The sequence below is a fragment of the Oncorhynchus nerka genome, linkage group LG10 (assembly GCF_034236695.1).
Source record: "Oncorhynchus nerka isolate Pitt River linkage group LG10, Oner_Uvic_2.0, whole genome shotgun sequence".
Classification (NCBI taxonomy): domain Eukaryota; kingdom Metazoa; phylum Chordata; class Actinopteri; order Salmoniformes; family Salmonidae; genus Oncorhynchus; species Oncorhynchus nerka.
Genome location: NC_088405.1, coordinates 53,404,201 through 53,418,305, shown reverse-complemented (window position 1 = coordinate 53,418,305; position 14,105 = coordinate 53,404,201). Strand labels below are relative to the sequence as shown.

At 40.1% G+C, this 14,105-nt stretch overlaps 1 protein-coding gene across 1 annotated transcript; it reads right to left on the bottom strand.

Moving 5' to 3' along the window:
* Window positions 1-82: 82 nt before the first annotated feature.
* On the bottom strand, window positions 83-11,989 carry pold3 (polymerase (DNA-directed), delta 3, accessory subunit). The gene is made up of 12 exons (XM_029670422.2): window positions 11,860-11,989; window positions 11,310-11,365; window positions 11,098-11,197; window positions 10,864-10,903; window positions 3,000-3,132; window positions 2,642-2,888; window positions 2,474-2,546; window positions 2,004-2,151; window positions 1,799-1,908; window positions 1,581-1,681; window positions 1,374-1,452; window positions 83-690 (listed from the first exon to the last, which is right to left on the bottom strand). Exons 1-12 carry the CDS (start codon window positions 11,914-11,916, stop codon window positions 488-490), a joined length of 1,347 nt encoding a protein of 448 aa, XP_029526282.1. The 5' UTR covers window positions 11,917-11,989; the 3' UTR covers window positions 83-487.
* Window positions 11,990-14,105: the final 2,116 nt, after the last annotated feature.

The window sequence follows — 14,105 nt, the reverse complement described above, 5'->3', positions numbered from 1 at the left end:
AAACCAGTTACGTGATTGTTCATATACTGTGAATATTGAACACGGTTCAACTTGGCTTTAACATATTGTACAGAACACAATATATGAAAATAGATTTAATGAACACACTTTCAAACATTGAAGAACATATTCTACCAGCAAAAAAATAGCATCATAGACATGTTTGTTTTGTACTGGTTCACCACACCACGAACCCTTCAAAATACTTGCAGAATTGTAAACTAAACGTAAAAACCAAATATAAATTAGCTCTGATGGTACTTCACAATGCAAGTGGATATATTTATTCAATCATATACAGTAATGTGGAAATGATTTGAAAAGTGTGATTAAAAAAATGAGTAGAGCATTCTACCAAATGTTGCCAAATGATAGAACATCCACCCATCCATCCTCTGGAGCGTTTGAAAATGTGTCCGTCTAGATTCTCTTCACTTGGGCCTCAAGCTCCTTATCAGTGTTCAGTGCAACAACATGAGTAGGTCTGTCATTTCTTCTGGAAGAATCCCATAATAGAAGCCTGCTTAGTAGATTTATTAGAGGCTGCAGCAGCTTTCTTACTTTTCTTCTCCTCCTCTTTTTTGCCAGTTGATGGTTTTGGTGGGTTTGGATTCTTCGGAGTTGGTTGACTGAACTTAAAGTCATCCTCAGTCTCGGAGTAGGATTCAATCTCATAGTCTTTCTCGGTCACTGGAAGGTAGACAATATTTAAATGATTTTCAGATCAGACAGCCTATAGAATATATTTTTTTATTTTGTATAGAAAGAATGGATTTAGTAACTTTGGGGAATATACAGTACCAGTCAAAAGTTTGGACACACCTACTCATTCAAGGGTTTCTATATTTAAAATAAATATATTTTCTATATTGTAGAATAATAGTGAAGACATCAAAACTATGATATAACACATATGGAATTATGTAGTAACCAAAAAAAGTGTTAAAACAAATCAAAATATATTTTAATGAGATTGTTCAAAGTAGCCACCCTTTGCCTTGATGACAGCTTTGCACACTCTTGGCATTCTCTCAACCAACTTCATGAGGTAGTCACCTGGAATGCATTTCAATTAACAGGTGTGCCTTGTTAAAAGTTCATTTGTGGAATTTCTTTCCTTCTTAATGCGTTTGAGCCAATCAGTTGTGTTGTGACAAGATAGGGGGGGTGTACGGAAGATAGCCCTATTTGGTAAATAGATGTAGAAAATTGTAAAAATTAAGAAAAACCCTGGAATGAGTAGGTGTGTCCAAACTTCTGACTGGTACTGTAAATAACCTTCATGTTTATATCAGAGGAGTTAGGCCTAAGCAAAATGTTTTGATGTAAAATTTAAATAGAAACAAAACTCCCAACACAACTCAATATATTACCAATGCATCCTTCGTCATCCACAAATGTGCTCGATTTCAAGACACGTCTCCTCTTCCTTCGTTTACAATCTGAAAGCTCCTGCATGGATCGACAGGTAGTCGATCACAAATGGGTGATTAAAACTAAATGAAACACGCCAATTATACATCCTGCAACGTCGACAGTTTAGTACCCAAATTAAATAGCAGTAAAATGTGAAAGCTTACATCTGAATGTGAAACAGCAACTGGTTCTTTCTTTACTTGAATCTCAGGACTTGGTGATGGGTCCCTCTTTTCTTGCAACTGTGGAGGAGAGTCTGGAATAACTGTTAAAATAGAATAGTTCTGTTTTCAATCATGAAACAATTGAATAATGAAGTCCAGTGTGAATGTCGAGTGGAGCCCGAGCAATACGCTTCCCCTCCCTTTACAGCTGGTCTTACCCTCATCGTCACTACTGTCTGGCTCGGGCTTCTTTATCCTCCGTCTCTTCTTCCTCCGACTCTCGTTCTTCTCCTCTTCACTATCAGAATGTTCAAGACGCTTGGTCTTACTATCGAGAGGAAAATATCCCGTTAAAGCATACTCCGTTCTAAATGTCAATGTCGACCGCAAAGACAAGATTTTTTTTTTTTTAATAGTACACACCTTGTATCTTTCTCAACCACAGCATCCTTTGCTAGTTCCTCCTTGACAGGAGTCTCTGCTTTAGGAGGTGGACTTAAGGGCTTCTCATCCACTGAGGAGGATGTCTGGGCTATTTCTACCTCTTCCTTGATGGATTTGTCAGGTTTTTCTGTGGTGGATATACAGGATTTATTTTAAGAGATTTAAAGGACAATAGTAGTATTTACATGTGAAACTATAGAAAGGCATCCACCATATACAGTGGGGAGAACAAGTATTTGATACACTGCCGAAATGCAAATGAATTACTTAATCATACAATGCGATTTTCTGGATTTTTGTTTTAGATTCCATCTCACAGTTGAAGTGTACCTATGATAAAAATGACAGACCTCTACATGCTTTGTAAGTAGGAAAACCTGCAAAATCGGCAGTGTATCAAATGCTTGTTCTCCCCACTGTATATGATATGGGATTGTTGAAATACTTACTGGCTGCTTGTTTCGCAAAGAAGTTGGCCACAGGATTTGTTTTCGGAGCAGGTTTAGTTTTGGAGGTCTCAACCTACAATATCAAACAAATGTGACATCGGAAGTGAACATTACGTCTTGCAATTTAGAGCACATGTACACACTAACCAAAGAAACACAAACACATACCACAGGTGTAACCTCTTTCTGCTCCAATTTAATCTCTTTGCTTGAATCTGGATTCTTGGAGACATTCTTGTTTGCAAACATTCCCATAATGCCTTTGGGTTGCTTGGAGGTGGGTTTAGAGGCCAGATTAGAATGGTTTGCTTTGATTTGCTCCGTCTCAGGTGGTGGGGCCTGTGTCGTCTCACAGGCCTGCTGCACCTCTGCCGAGGACCTAGGCACCGCATCAGCACAACGAATTGCACTGTACCTGCAAATAGATATTATGTTCTGATAAATAGCGTAGGTCACTAAACCTTTGAATATTTCGTCAAAATTTCTCAATTTATTATTTTCACTTTAAGTGTAAATACCGATGTACCTGCTGCAATTTCTTAGATTCTCTTTCACAGCGTCATAATCAGCACTGTACAGAGGACCACTGTCTTTCAGCACAGCCTTCTGAACACTGTACACATGTACGCTGACCGTCAGGCTCATCTTTGACTTTGCATCTAGAAAGGATGACAGATTGTGTTTTGGTGACCATTTCAGAACACTTCATATTCATCTTGATGAAAATGAAACGCCATAACAAATCAGGTCAGGAAATGAGGCAGGTGAACAGAACCCTAGCAAGTTAGGTGAATCTTTCCTTTCAAGCGCAATTCGATACACATTCATTGTAGATATGCCTTCAGAAGGTATTCCTACCTAGACTTATTCCACATTTGTGTTACACCCCAAATTCAAAATGGATGAAATATATCTACACAAAATACCCCATAATGACAAAGTGAAAATTAAGACATTTTTGCAAATGTATTGAAAATAAAATACAGAAATCTAATTTACGTAAGTGCTCACACCCCTGTGTAAAGACTTTGTAGAAGCACCTTTGAGTCTTTCTGGGTAAGTCCCTCGGAAACATTCACTTCTTGGTAAGCAACTGCAGTGTACATTTGGCCAGGTGTTTTAGGTTAATGTCCTGCTGAAAGCTGAATTAATCTCCCAGTGTCTGGTGGAAAGCAGACAACCAGGTTTTCCTCTAGGATTTTTCCTGTGCTTAGCTCCATTGTTTATTTTTTTTATCCTGGAAAAACTCCCCAGTCCTTAACGATTACAAGCATACCCATAACATAATGCAGCCACCACTATGCTTGAAAATATGGAGAGTGGTACTGTGTAATGTGTTGTATTTGCCCTAAACATAACACTTTCTATTCAGGAATATAAAAGTGAATTGCTTTGCCACATTTTTTGCAGTATTACTTTTTATTCTGTACAGCCTTCCTTATTTTCAGTCTGACAATTAGGTTAATATTGTGGAGTAACTAAAATGTTGATCCATCCTCAGTTTTCTCCCATCACAGCCATTATACTCCAACTGTTTCAAAGTCACCATTGGCCTCATGGTGAAATACCCAAGCGTTTTCCTTTCACCTGTATCTTTGTAGAGACATCATCCACTGCTTTTTTAAAACTTCTACCCAGCTACCAATAGGTACCCTTCTTTGCGAGGCATTGGACAACCTCCCCTGGTCTTTGCGGTTGAATCAGTGTTTGATATTCACTGCTCGACTGAGGGACCTAATTGTATATGTGGGGTACAGAGATGAGGTAGTCATTCAATGTTAAAGACTATTATTGCACAAAGAGTCCATGCACAAAGAGTCCATGCAACAAAAGGGGTTGCATACTATTGACTGACGACAGTTCAGCTTTATTTATTTTTATTAATGTCAAAATAACAAAAAACATAATTCCACTTTGGCACTATGGGGTATTGTGTGTAGAACTGAGACAAACAAACACAAATCACAATTTAATACATTTTAAACTCAGGCTGTAAGACAAAAATGTGGAAAAAGACAAGGAGTATGAATACCTTCTGAAGACACGGAAGATACTGATAGTTTCAAACAATCTGTTTTGATTTAGCTTTTGCCCCCCCCCCACTGATTAACTTGTAATTTTAGGAACAGCAAAAATAGTTTGAGCAAGCAATATGTCAATATCTTTATATTGGCTTTGTCATAGCGCATCACTAATGTATTTCAATCACCATTTTATTTCAGTGGGCTCTATCTCGCTTTGAAAAAACTTTAAGCCAATTCCCAATGATATTGGGCTGGATGCTAATATGGGAAAACTGCTGAATGATCAGAGAAATTATAGTCAAAGCTTTTCTTTTAGGCTATTTACAGAAAAATAAGTCCTGGATGCTTTGCTAGCAATAGACAAGAAATCCACAGGGGCTGACCAATTGGATCCCGGTCTTCTTTAGTGTGCAGGGCCCATCATTGTTGGCTTAATATCCCACATTAAACATTGTTATCACGAGAATAAAAAGCAACAAAAAAAAGTATAGAAATCAGCTTGTGCTGCCACTCCATAAGGGCACGGATAGTAGTGATCTTCAATCATTTTTCGCCCCATTTCAAGGCTTCCTTGTCGAGATAAGATTCTTGAATCTTTAGTAAAATGTACAACTTTGCTCTTTTTTTTTTATCTGAGAAATGTATTTAGAATGTAAACCAATCAGGGTTTAGGCCTGGACATAGCACCATCACAGCAACCACTTTAGTTGTTCATGATCTCATCCATGCTTTAGACACTAAAAAGAAATGCTGCTTTGTTTGTGGACCTGTCAAAAGATTTGATTCTGTTGATCAGGCCATTTTATTGAATAAGTTGTCCTGATAGGCATGAGCTCTGACGGCTGTTCATGGTTTCATGATTATCTAAGTGACAGAACTCAGGCCATCGTGATTGATGGGGTTAAGTCTGAGTTTCCTGACGTACATAAAGGTGTACCACAGCGGGCGTTTTTGGGCCAGTTTTTTCCCCCTCACTATTTATATGTACACACCATTGGTCAATCTGCACTTCCTCTACAGTGCATTCGGGAAAGTATTTAGACAGCTTCAATTGTTTCACATTTTGTTACGTTACAGCATTTTTCTAAAAATGGATGTAAAAAAACTCATCCTCAGGCCTCCCGAGTGGCGCGGTGGTCTAAGGCACTGCGTCACAGTGCTAGCTGTGCCACTAGAGATTCTGGGTTGGAGTCCAGGCTCTGTCGCAGCCGGCCACGACCGGGAGACCCATGCGCACAATTGGCCCAGCGTCGTCCGGGTTTGGCGGCAAGGATGTCCTTGTCCCATCGCACTCTAGCGACTCCTGTGGCGGGCCGGGCACAGTGCACGCTGACAGTCGTCAGGTGTACAGTGTTTCCTCTGACACATTGGTGCGCCTGGCTTCCGGGTTAAGCGAGCACTGTGTCAAGAAGCAGTGCAGCTTGGTTGGGTTGTGTTTCGCATCTCCCAAGTCCATATGGGAGTTACAGCGATGAGACAAGACTACCAATTGGATACCACGAAAAGGGGGGTAAAACATTTTTTTTTTTTTTAATAACTTTCCTCAAACTACACACAATACGAAAACAAGTTTGACATGTTGGAAAATGTATTACAAATAAAAACTGAAATATATATTTTTTTACATAAGTATTCAGACCCTTTGCTATGAGACTCAAAATTGAGGTAAGGTGCATCCTGTTTCCATTGTTCATCTTTGAGATGTTTCTACAACTTGGGAGTCCACCTGTGGTAAATTCAATTGATTGCACATGATTTGGAAAGGCACACACTGGTCTATATAAATGGTCCCACGGTTTACAGTGCATGTCAAAGCAAAAACCAAGCCATGAGGTTGAAGGAACTGTCCGTAAAAGCTCAGAGACAGGATTGTTCGAGGCACAGATCTGGGGAAGGGCACCAAAACATTTCTGCAGCATTGAAGGTCCCGAAGAACACATTGGCCATCATTCTTAAATGGAAGAAGTTTGGAACCACCAAGACTCTTCCTAGAGCTGGCCGACCGGCCAAATTGAGGAATCGAAGGTGGTCAGGGAGGTGACCAAGAACCCAATGGTCACTCTGATAGAGCTCCAGAGTTCCTCTGTGCGGATGGGAGAATCTTCCGGAAGGACAACCATCTCTGCAGCACTCCACCAATCACTCTACCTTTATGGTAGAGTGGCCAGACAGAAGACACTCCTCAGTAAAAGGCACATGACAGCCCACTTGGAGTTTTTCCAAAAGGCACCTAAAGGACTCTGACCATGCGAAACAAGATTCTCTGGTCTGATGAAACCAAGATTGAACTATTTGGCCTGAATGCCAAGTGTCACGTCTGGAGGAAACCTGGCACCATCCCTACGGTAAAGCATGGTGGTGGCAGCATCATGCTGTGGGGATGTTATTCAGCGGCAGGGACTGGGAGACTAGTCAGGATCCAGGCAAAGATGAACGGAGAAAATTACAGAGATCCTTGATGAATACCTGTTCCAGAGTGCTCAGGACCGCAGACTGGGGTGAGGTTTCACCTTCCAACAGGACAACGACCCTAAGAACACAGACAAAACAATGCAGGAGTGGCTTCGGGACAAGTCTCTGAATGTCCTTGAGTGGCCCAGCCAGAGCCCAGACATGAACCCGATCAAACATCTCTGTAGAGACCTGAAAATAGCTGTGCAGCAACACTCCCCACCCAACCTGGCAGAGCTCGAGAGGCTCTGCAGAGAAGCAGGGGATAAGCTCCCCAAATACAGGTGTGCCAAGCTTGTAGCATCATACCCAAGGAGACTCGAGGATGTAATCGCTGCCAAAGGTGCTTCAACAATGTACTGAGTAAAGGGTCTGAATACTTATGTAAAATGTCATATTTCAATATTTAATCAATTATTTTAAAAAATCTAAACCTGTTTTTGCTTTTTCATTATGGGGTAGTGTCTGTAGATTGATAAGGAATACATTTTTGAATAATCCTGTAATGTAACAAAATGTGGAAAAAGTCAAGGGGTCTGAATACTTTCCGAATGCACTGTATATGCGGATGATACTAGTATGTATGCCATTTCCCCGACTGTTGATCTGGCTGTATCAAAACTAGTCAGAATTTATAGCTGTGCATGAATCCCTTGACGATTTAAAACTTGTGCTTAATACGGGCAAAACAAAATATGTTTTTAAACTCTCATAAGAATGTTTCAGATGAACTACATGTTCACTCATTAGATGGCTCACCAATCATACCTGTTCCCGCATATAAATACTTAGGCATTTGGATCAGTGGAGGACGACTCATAATAATGGCTGGAATGGACCTAATGGAATGGCATCAAACACCTGGAAACCATGCGTTTGATACCATTCCACTGATTCCGCTCCAACCATTACCACAAGCCAGTTCTCCCCAATTAAAGTACCACCAACCTCCTTTGATTTGGATTGATATGGAGTTGACGTAAAAATAATAAAAATAAACATTTTGACGAGTTGGTTAAGTCAAGATTTAACGTTGTCTTTTTCTACCTAAACAGATCATGCCCCTAAGCAGTAGGAAGCAAATTATTCAGTCAATCTTTATCTGTTCTTGATTATGGTGATATTATTTATCAAAGTGCAGCTGCTGCTACTCTGAAACCGTTGGATGCCCTTTTCTGATACTCACCACTACATCCTGTATCAAAAGGTTGGCTGAACTTTGCTAAAGACCCGTCGATCTCTACATTGTTTAGAAGGCCCTACTTCATAAACGTCCGTCTTATCGAACTTTGCTGCTGAAGTATATGTATCGGAGTTACTTAACCCGGTCACATGATTGGTTAACTCGAGGTTCCTAGGATCTCCGACTACATAAGTCTACTTTTAATGCACTGTATTCCTGGAACAAAATTCAAAATACATTTCATGTTGATGTTCTGGTGCCATTGGGGCAATTTAAAGCTTTGATTGGGGACGTATTTGGGTAGGAATGTAACTTTTTCTGGTTGATTTGTAATGTTTTATCTGTGCTTCCCATGACTGTTTATACAGACACACACATAGTACCAGTCAAAAGTTTGGACACCTAATCATTCAAGGGTTTTTCTTGATGTTTTTACTATTTTCTACATTGTAGAATAAAATTGAAGACATCAAAACTATGAAAACACATGGAATCATGTAGTAACCAAAAAGTGTTAAATCAAAATATATTGTAGATTCTTCAAAGTAGCCACCCTTTGCCTTGATGAAAGCTTTGCACACTCTTGGCATTCTCTCAACAAGCTTCCCACATATGCTGAGCACTTGTTGGCTGCTTTTCCTTCACTCTGTTGTCCTACTCATCCCAAACCATGTCAATTGGTTTGCGGTTGGGTGATTGTGGTGGCCAGGTCATCTGATGGAGCACACTATCACTCACCTTCTGTGGTCAAATAGCCCTTACACAACCTGGTGGTGTGTTTTGAGTCATTGTCCTGTTGGAAAAACAAATGATAGTCCCACTAAGAGAAAACCAGATGGGATGGCGTATCGCTGCAGAATACTGTGGTAGCCATACTGGTTAAGTGTGCCTTGAATTTGAAATAAATTAGATTTATTTGGGCTGCAGATAATTTCCGATTTCTGAGGCTGGTAACTAATGAACTTATCCTCTGCAGCAGAGGTAACTCTGGGTCTTCCTTTCCTGTGGCGGTCCTCATGAGAGCCAGTTCCATAATAGCGCTTGATGGTTTTTGAGACTGCACGTGGAGAAACTTTCAAAATTCTTAACATTTTCCAGATTGACTGACATTTGACTTCAAGTAATGACGGACTGTGGTTTATTTTTGCTTATTTGAGCCGTTCTTGAAATAATATGGCCTTGGTCTTTTACCAAATAGGGCTATCTTCTGTATACCAAACCTACCAGTCACACCACAACTGATTGGCTCAAACGCATTAAGGACAGAAATTCAACAAATTAACTTTTAACAAGGCACACCTGTTAATTGAAATGCATTCCAGGTGACTACCTCATGAAGCAGTGGATGTCTTCACTATTATTCTACAATGTAGAAAATAGTAGAAAGAAATAAAAACCCTTGAATGAGTAGGTCCAAACTTGTCCAAACTTTTGACTGGTACTGTGTGTATATATTAGAGGTCGACAGATTATGATTTTTCAACGCCGATACCGATTATTGGAGGACCAAAAAAAGCTGATACCGATTAATCGGTCGATTTTTATATAGATAGATATATCTATCTTATCTATGTGTGTAATAATGACAATTGCAACAATAATGAATGAACACTTTTATTTTAACTTAATATGATACATAAATAAAATCAATTTAGTCTCAAATAAATAATGAAACATGTTCAATTTGATTTAAATAATGCAAAACCAGTGTTGGAGAAGTAAAAGTGCAATATGTGCCATGTAAAAAAAAGCTAACGTTTAAGTTCCTTGCTCAGAACATAAGAAAGCTGGTGGTTCCTTTTAACGAGTCTATAATATTCCCAGTTAAGATTCCCAATATTCACAGTTTGCAACAAGCCAGGCGGCCCAAACTGCTGCATATACCCTGACTCTGCTTACACTGAACACAAGAGAAGTGACACAATTTCAGGCACCGCATTGATTATATGCAGCGCAGGACAAGCTAGTTAAACTAGCAATATCATCAACCATGTGTAGTTAACTAGTGATTATGTTAATATTGATTGTTTTTTTATAAGATAAGTTTAATGCTAGCTAGCAACTTACCATGGCTCCTTGCTGCCTGCACTCACGTAACAGGTGGTCAGCCTAACAGGCAATCTCCTCGTGGAGTGCAATATAATCGGCCATAATTGGCAATTGTTATGAAAACTTGAAATTGGCCATTCCGATTAGTCGGTCGACCTCTAGTGTGTGTATATTCATGTTGTATCATGCAGGGCATATTTAAAAAAAAATAATAATAATACCCAGGTGTCAATAGGTCTTCCCTGGTAAAATAAAAGGCTAAATACAAAAAAAAACATCAATTCTACCACAGCTTTAGATTTCACCCAGTCTCAAAAGCTAATAGTTTTGATCATTTGGAACTTGCATAATGATTGCTGTCCTCGTCATGAAATTACAACTTTACCCTGTTCATGTAAAAATGACCAAATGCACTTGTAGATCAATGTCCTACATAGTTACACGCATAAAGGTTTGATAGGCTACAGAAGGAGAGGATGCATCAATTCAGTCAACAGATTTGAGGTATTTTCAGAATCAGGAAGAAAGAAAATAGTATGATTCATAGCTTTTGAATCCATTTTCTGACCAATGAATACTTCATTCGGATCGGTTTGGACTCCAGCGGACCGATGCGCTCATATCTTAAACATTTGAAACGGTATCGATGCATATGGGTGAATTGTTAAATCCTTACAACTTACCCTCCAGCTGATCCTCTCGCACTACTGACACCTTGTGACTCTGAAAAGAAAGCATTAAAATAAAAAAAAACATTGAAAAGACCTAAGCACTGCATATAACACTGGAACTAAAACAAAGTAAGAATCCTAAGTCCAAATAGACTTACTGCTTGCTGTATGTCAAGTTCTGAAGGGGCATGAGAGCAGTTGTGTGCATTGTGCATAAAAAAATGGCGTTTTGGCTTGTTCTCTTACCGTGGTACCATTCTCAACAAACTTGCCAGACACAAGGTAGGTAGCATGGAGCCGGGCAGAGCCTTCTTTCCTCTTTTGATCCAAGTAATGGTAGAGCATTCTGAAATAGACACATTGTGGTGGAACCATAGACTCATTTACAGGTGGTGGTTTAAACACAACAAAACATTGGAAGGCAAGTAATGTGGGTGGTTCTGGATAACGTTACTCACTGTTTGGCTAGGTTGACATGGACCCCAAGGGTGAGACTCAGCCATTTGTAGGTCACCTGTTTGAACACACACAAGAGAACACAACAGTCTGTTGTCAACATAGATATGGCCGGGATGCACTAAACTCGGTTAACCGAGAACAAAAGTATTGCGTAATTGGTCAGACGTTTACGCAGCTAACGTGGTCTGTCCACGAGAGATTGGGGATGCATAACTAACTGCAGTACCTAAGTAACGACGTAACTTACATCACAACAATGTATTTAACCCTGACAACTTCGCAAGCTCTGGTGTATTCCTATCTTCCAGGATTGCAGCTCCAACCTTCCCCAATTCAACCAACTGTAGCTAGTTAGCTAGTCTCAAAATGTGGGGCCTGCTGATGCTGTCCAAACCCACTGCACCATTCAAGATGGGCGAGTGATGACTAAAGTTAGCTAGCCAGCCTGAGCACAGTCAGATAGCTACTGTAGCTAACTTCTATTGGCCCCAGCAGCAAGCTAACAGTAGGTGGATAGATCGAGATATATTAGTTAACTAGGTGACTTACGATTTTATTCTGGTCGTTGACAAATTCATCAATATTATCCAAGTAAAGGTCATCCATTGTGCAATGTATGAAGCTAACGAGTCGATAGCTCTTCTACCTCCGTTTCTGTTTCAGGCGGGAAGGGAAGACACTGACGTCACGGACGCGCTTTATTTACTTTCTTTCATCCGTTAGCGTGGGATGTGTTCAAGAGCATCAAGGGTTCGGGGTCTGTGCATTGCATTTGTACGGAATCATCATGACACACAAAGTTGATGCTATATCACATTGGTCCCTTGTAAGATGGACAGTTTTATAAACTCATTTATTAACACAGATGTTATTGCTACCCAGCTGAATTGCAAAAATATTCCACAAGCCTGGGTGACAGCCCAGGACATTTGCAAGATCCACTGTCACCCTCTTGTCAAGGTTGAATAAAGTTTAAACAGCTATTTGAAATAACACGACATACTATCAAGGCAAACAAATGCATGATGTCATACATTACAGTTGTAATAGGCTAAATAAACTCAATCAAGAAGGTTTTCCCTGCTTTCCATTGCTTTCACGTGAACCATCTTGCAGCCTACTTTTTCTTCATACTCCTCAGCAAAGTCAAAGCCTCTTCCTTGAAAAACACCCCTGCCCTCTAAGACGCTGGCTACAAAACAAACAGGATTACATATCCAACTAATACTATTACATACAATAGATATGCACTTCATGTAATCGATGAGGACAAAAATAGGTTTAGTAGGCCTACCTACTTAGAGGGATTTCGCTGATTGTTGTCCTCTCCTTTATTTGTATAAGCATCTCTTCAACTATTTCCCCTCTCTTCTGTATTGGTCTCAGAAGATAGATTTCCAATCTGAGAATTAAAGGTTGTTGTTTCATTATTAAATACGGATGACTGCCATTACATTTGAATGCAGATACCTCGTGACAGATAAAATCACATGTTGACATCTTCATTAGGCACATCCTTCAATAGTTATTCACATAGCTCACCGTTTGTCCCCCCTCTTCTATATGGTTTCTCTATGCAATCAAGATTAGGTTTGGGATTTCTTTAAACTTGGAGATTCTTGAGTGTTTGTTCCAACATTCTCATCACATGTTCTATTCCTGTATGACACACATTTACACTACTTAAGGTACTGCAGTGTAGCATTGAAAGTGTACAAAATTGCTTTGACTCGTAGAAAAACTCTACTTCAAGTAATCATAAAAGGGCCCTCACCAACAGGCTCTGCAATGTTTGGCAACCAATATTTTTTTATTTTATCTATACATTATTTTACCAGGTAAGTTGACTGAGAACACATTCTCATTTACAGCAACAACCTGGTGAAAGGTTACAGGGGAGAGGAGGTGGATGAATGAGCCAATCGTAAACTGGGGATATATTAGGTGACCGTGATGGTTGAGGGCCATATTGGGAATTTAGCCAGGACACCAGGGTTAACACCCCTACTCTTACGATAAGTGCCATGGGTCTTTAATGACCTCAGAGAGTCAGGCCACCCATTTAACGACCCATCCGAAAGACGGCACCCTGCACAGAGCAGTTTCTCCAATCACTGCCCTGAGGCATTGGGATATTTTTTTTAGACCAGAGGAAAGAGTGCCTCCTACTGGCCCTCCAACACCACTTCCAGCAGCATCTGGTCTCCCATCCAGGGACTGACCAGGACCAAACCTGCTTAGCTTCAGGACCAAACCTGCTTAGCTTCAGAAGCAAGCCAGCAGTGGCATGCAGGGTGGTATGCAACTGGCTATGGCAATTTATAGCTATTTATAGCCTCTGAATTTTCCTGGAATTGCATTCGACTCATTTTTCTCAAACTATTTGTCTTGTCTCGTCAGATGGTATTTAGATTCATTGTGTACATCTATCACCTGAGAACAAGTTAACTATTATACTCATGTCACCATACTGTACATAGGCATGTTAAACAAAGCAAATAACTATCCTCCTGAATATCATGAAAGAGAACATGACAATCACCTGTCACAAACAGGTTGGTGGCATCTTAATTGGGGAGGGCGGGCTCATGGTACTGGCTAGAGCGGAATAGATGGAATGGTATCAAATGGTTGTGTTTGATGCCATTCGCGCTGTTCCTACCATTATGAACCAGTGGAGGCTCCTCAAAGGAAGAGGACCATCCTCAGTGAATTTCATAAAAATAGTCAAACTGAGACCGTTGAACTTTTTCTTAAAATGAAGCAGCAAGAGTCCATTTTTCTTCATCTTCACT

Excerpts from the sequence above, each read along its gene's own strand:
- pold3 (XM_029670422.2), bottom strand. The coding sequence starts at position 11,916 with ATGGATGACCTTTACTTGGATAATATTGATGAATTTGTCAACGACCAG. Across the intron at positions 1,909-2,003 it reads GTGGTTGAGAAAGATACAAG|TAAGACCAAGCGTCTTGAAC; the intron begins GTGTGTACTATT and ends TCCTCTCGATAG. Across the intron at positions 1,682-1,798 it reads AGACAGTAGTGACGATGAGG|TTATTCCAGACTCTCCTCCA; the intron begins GTAAGACCAGCT and ends CTATTTTAACAG.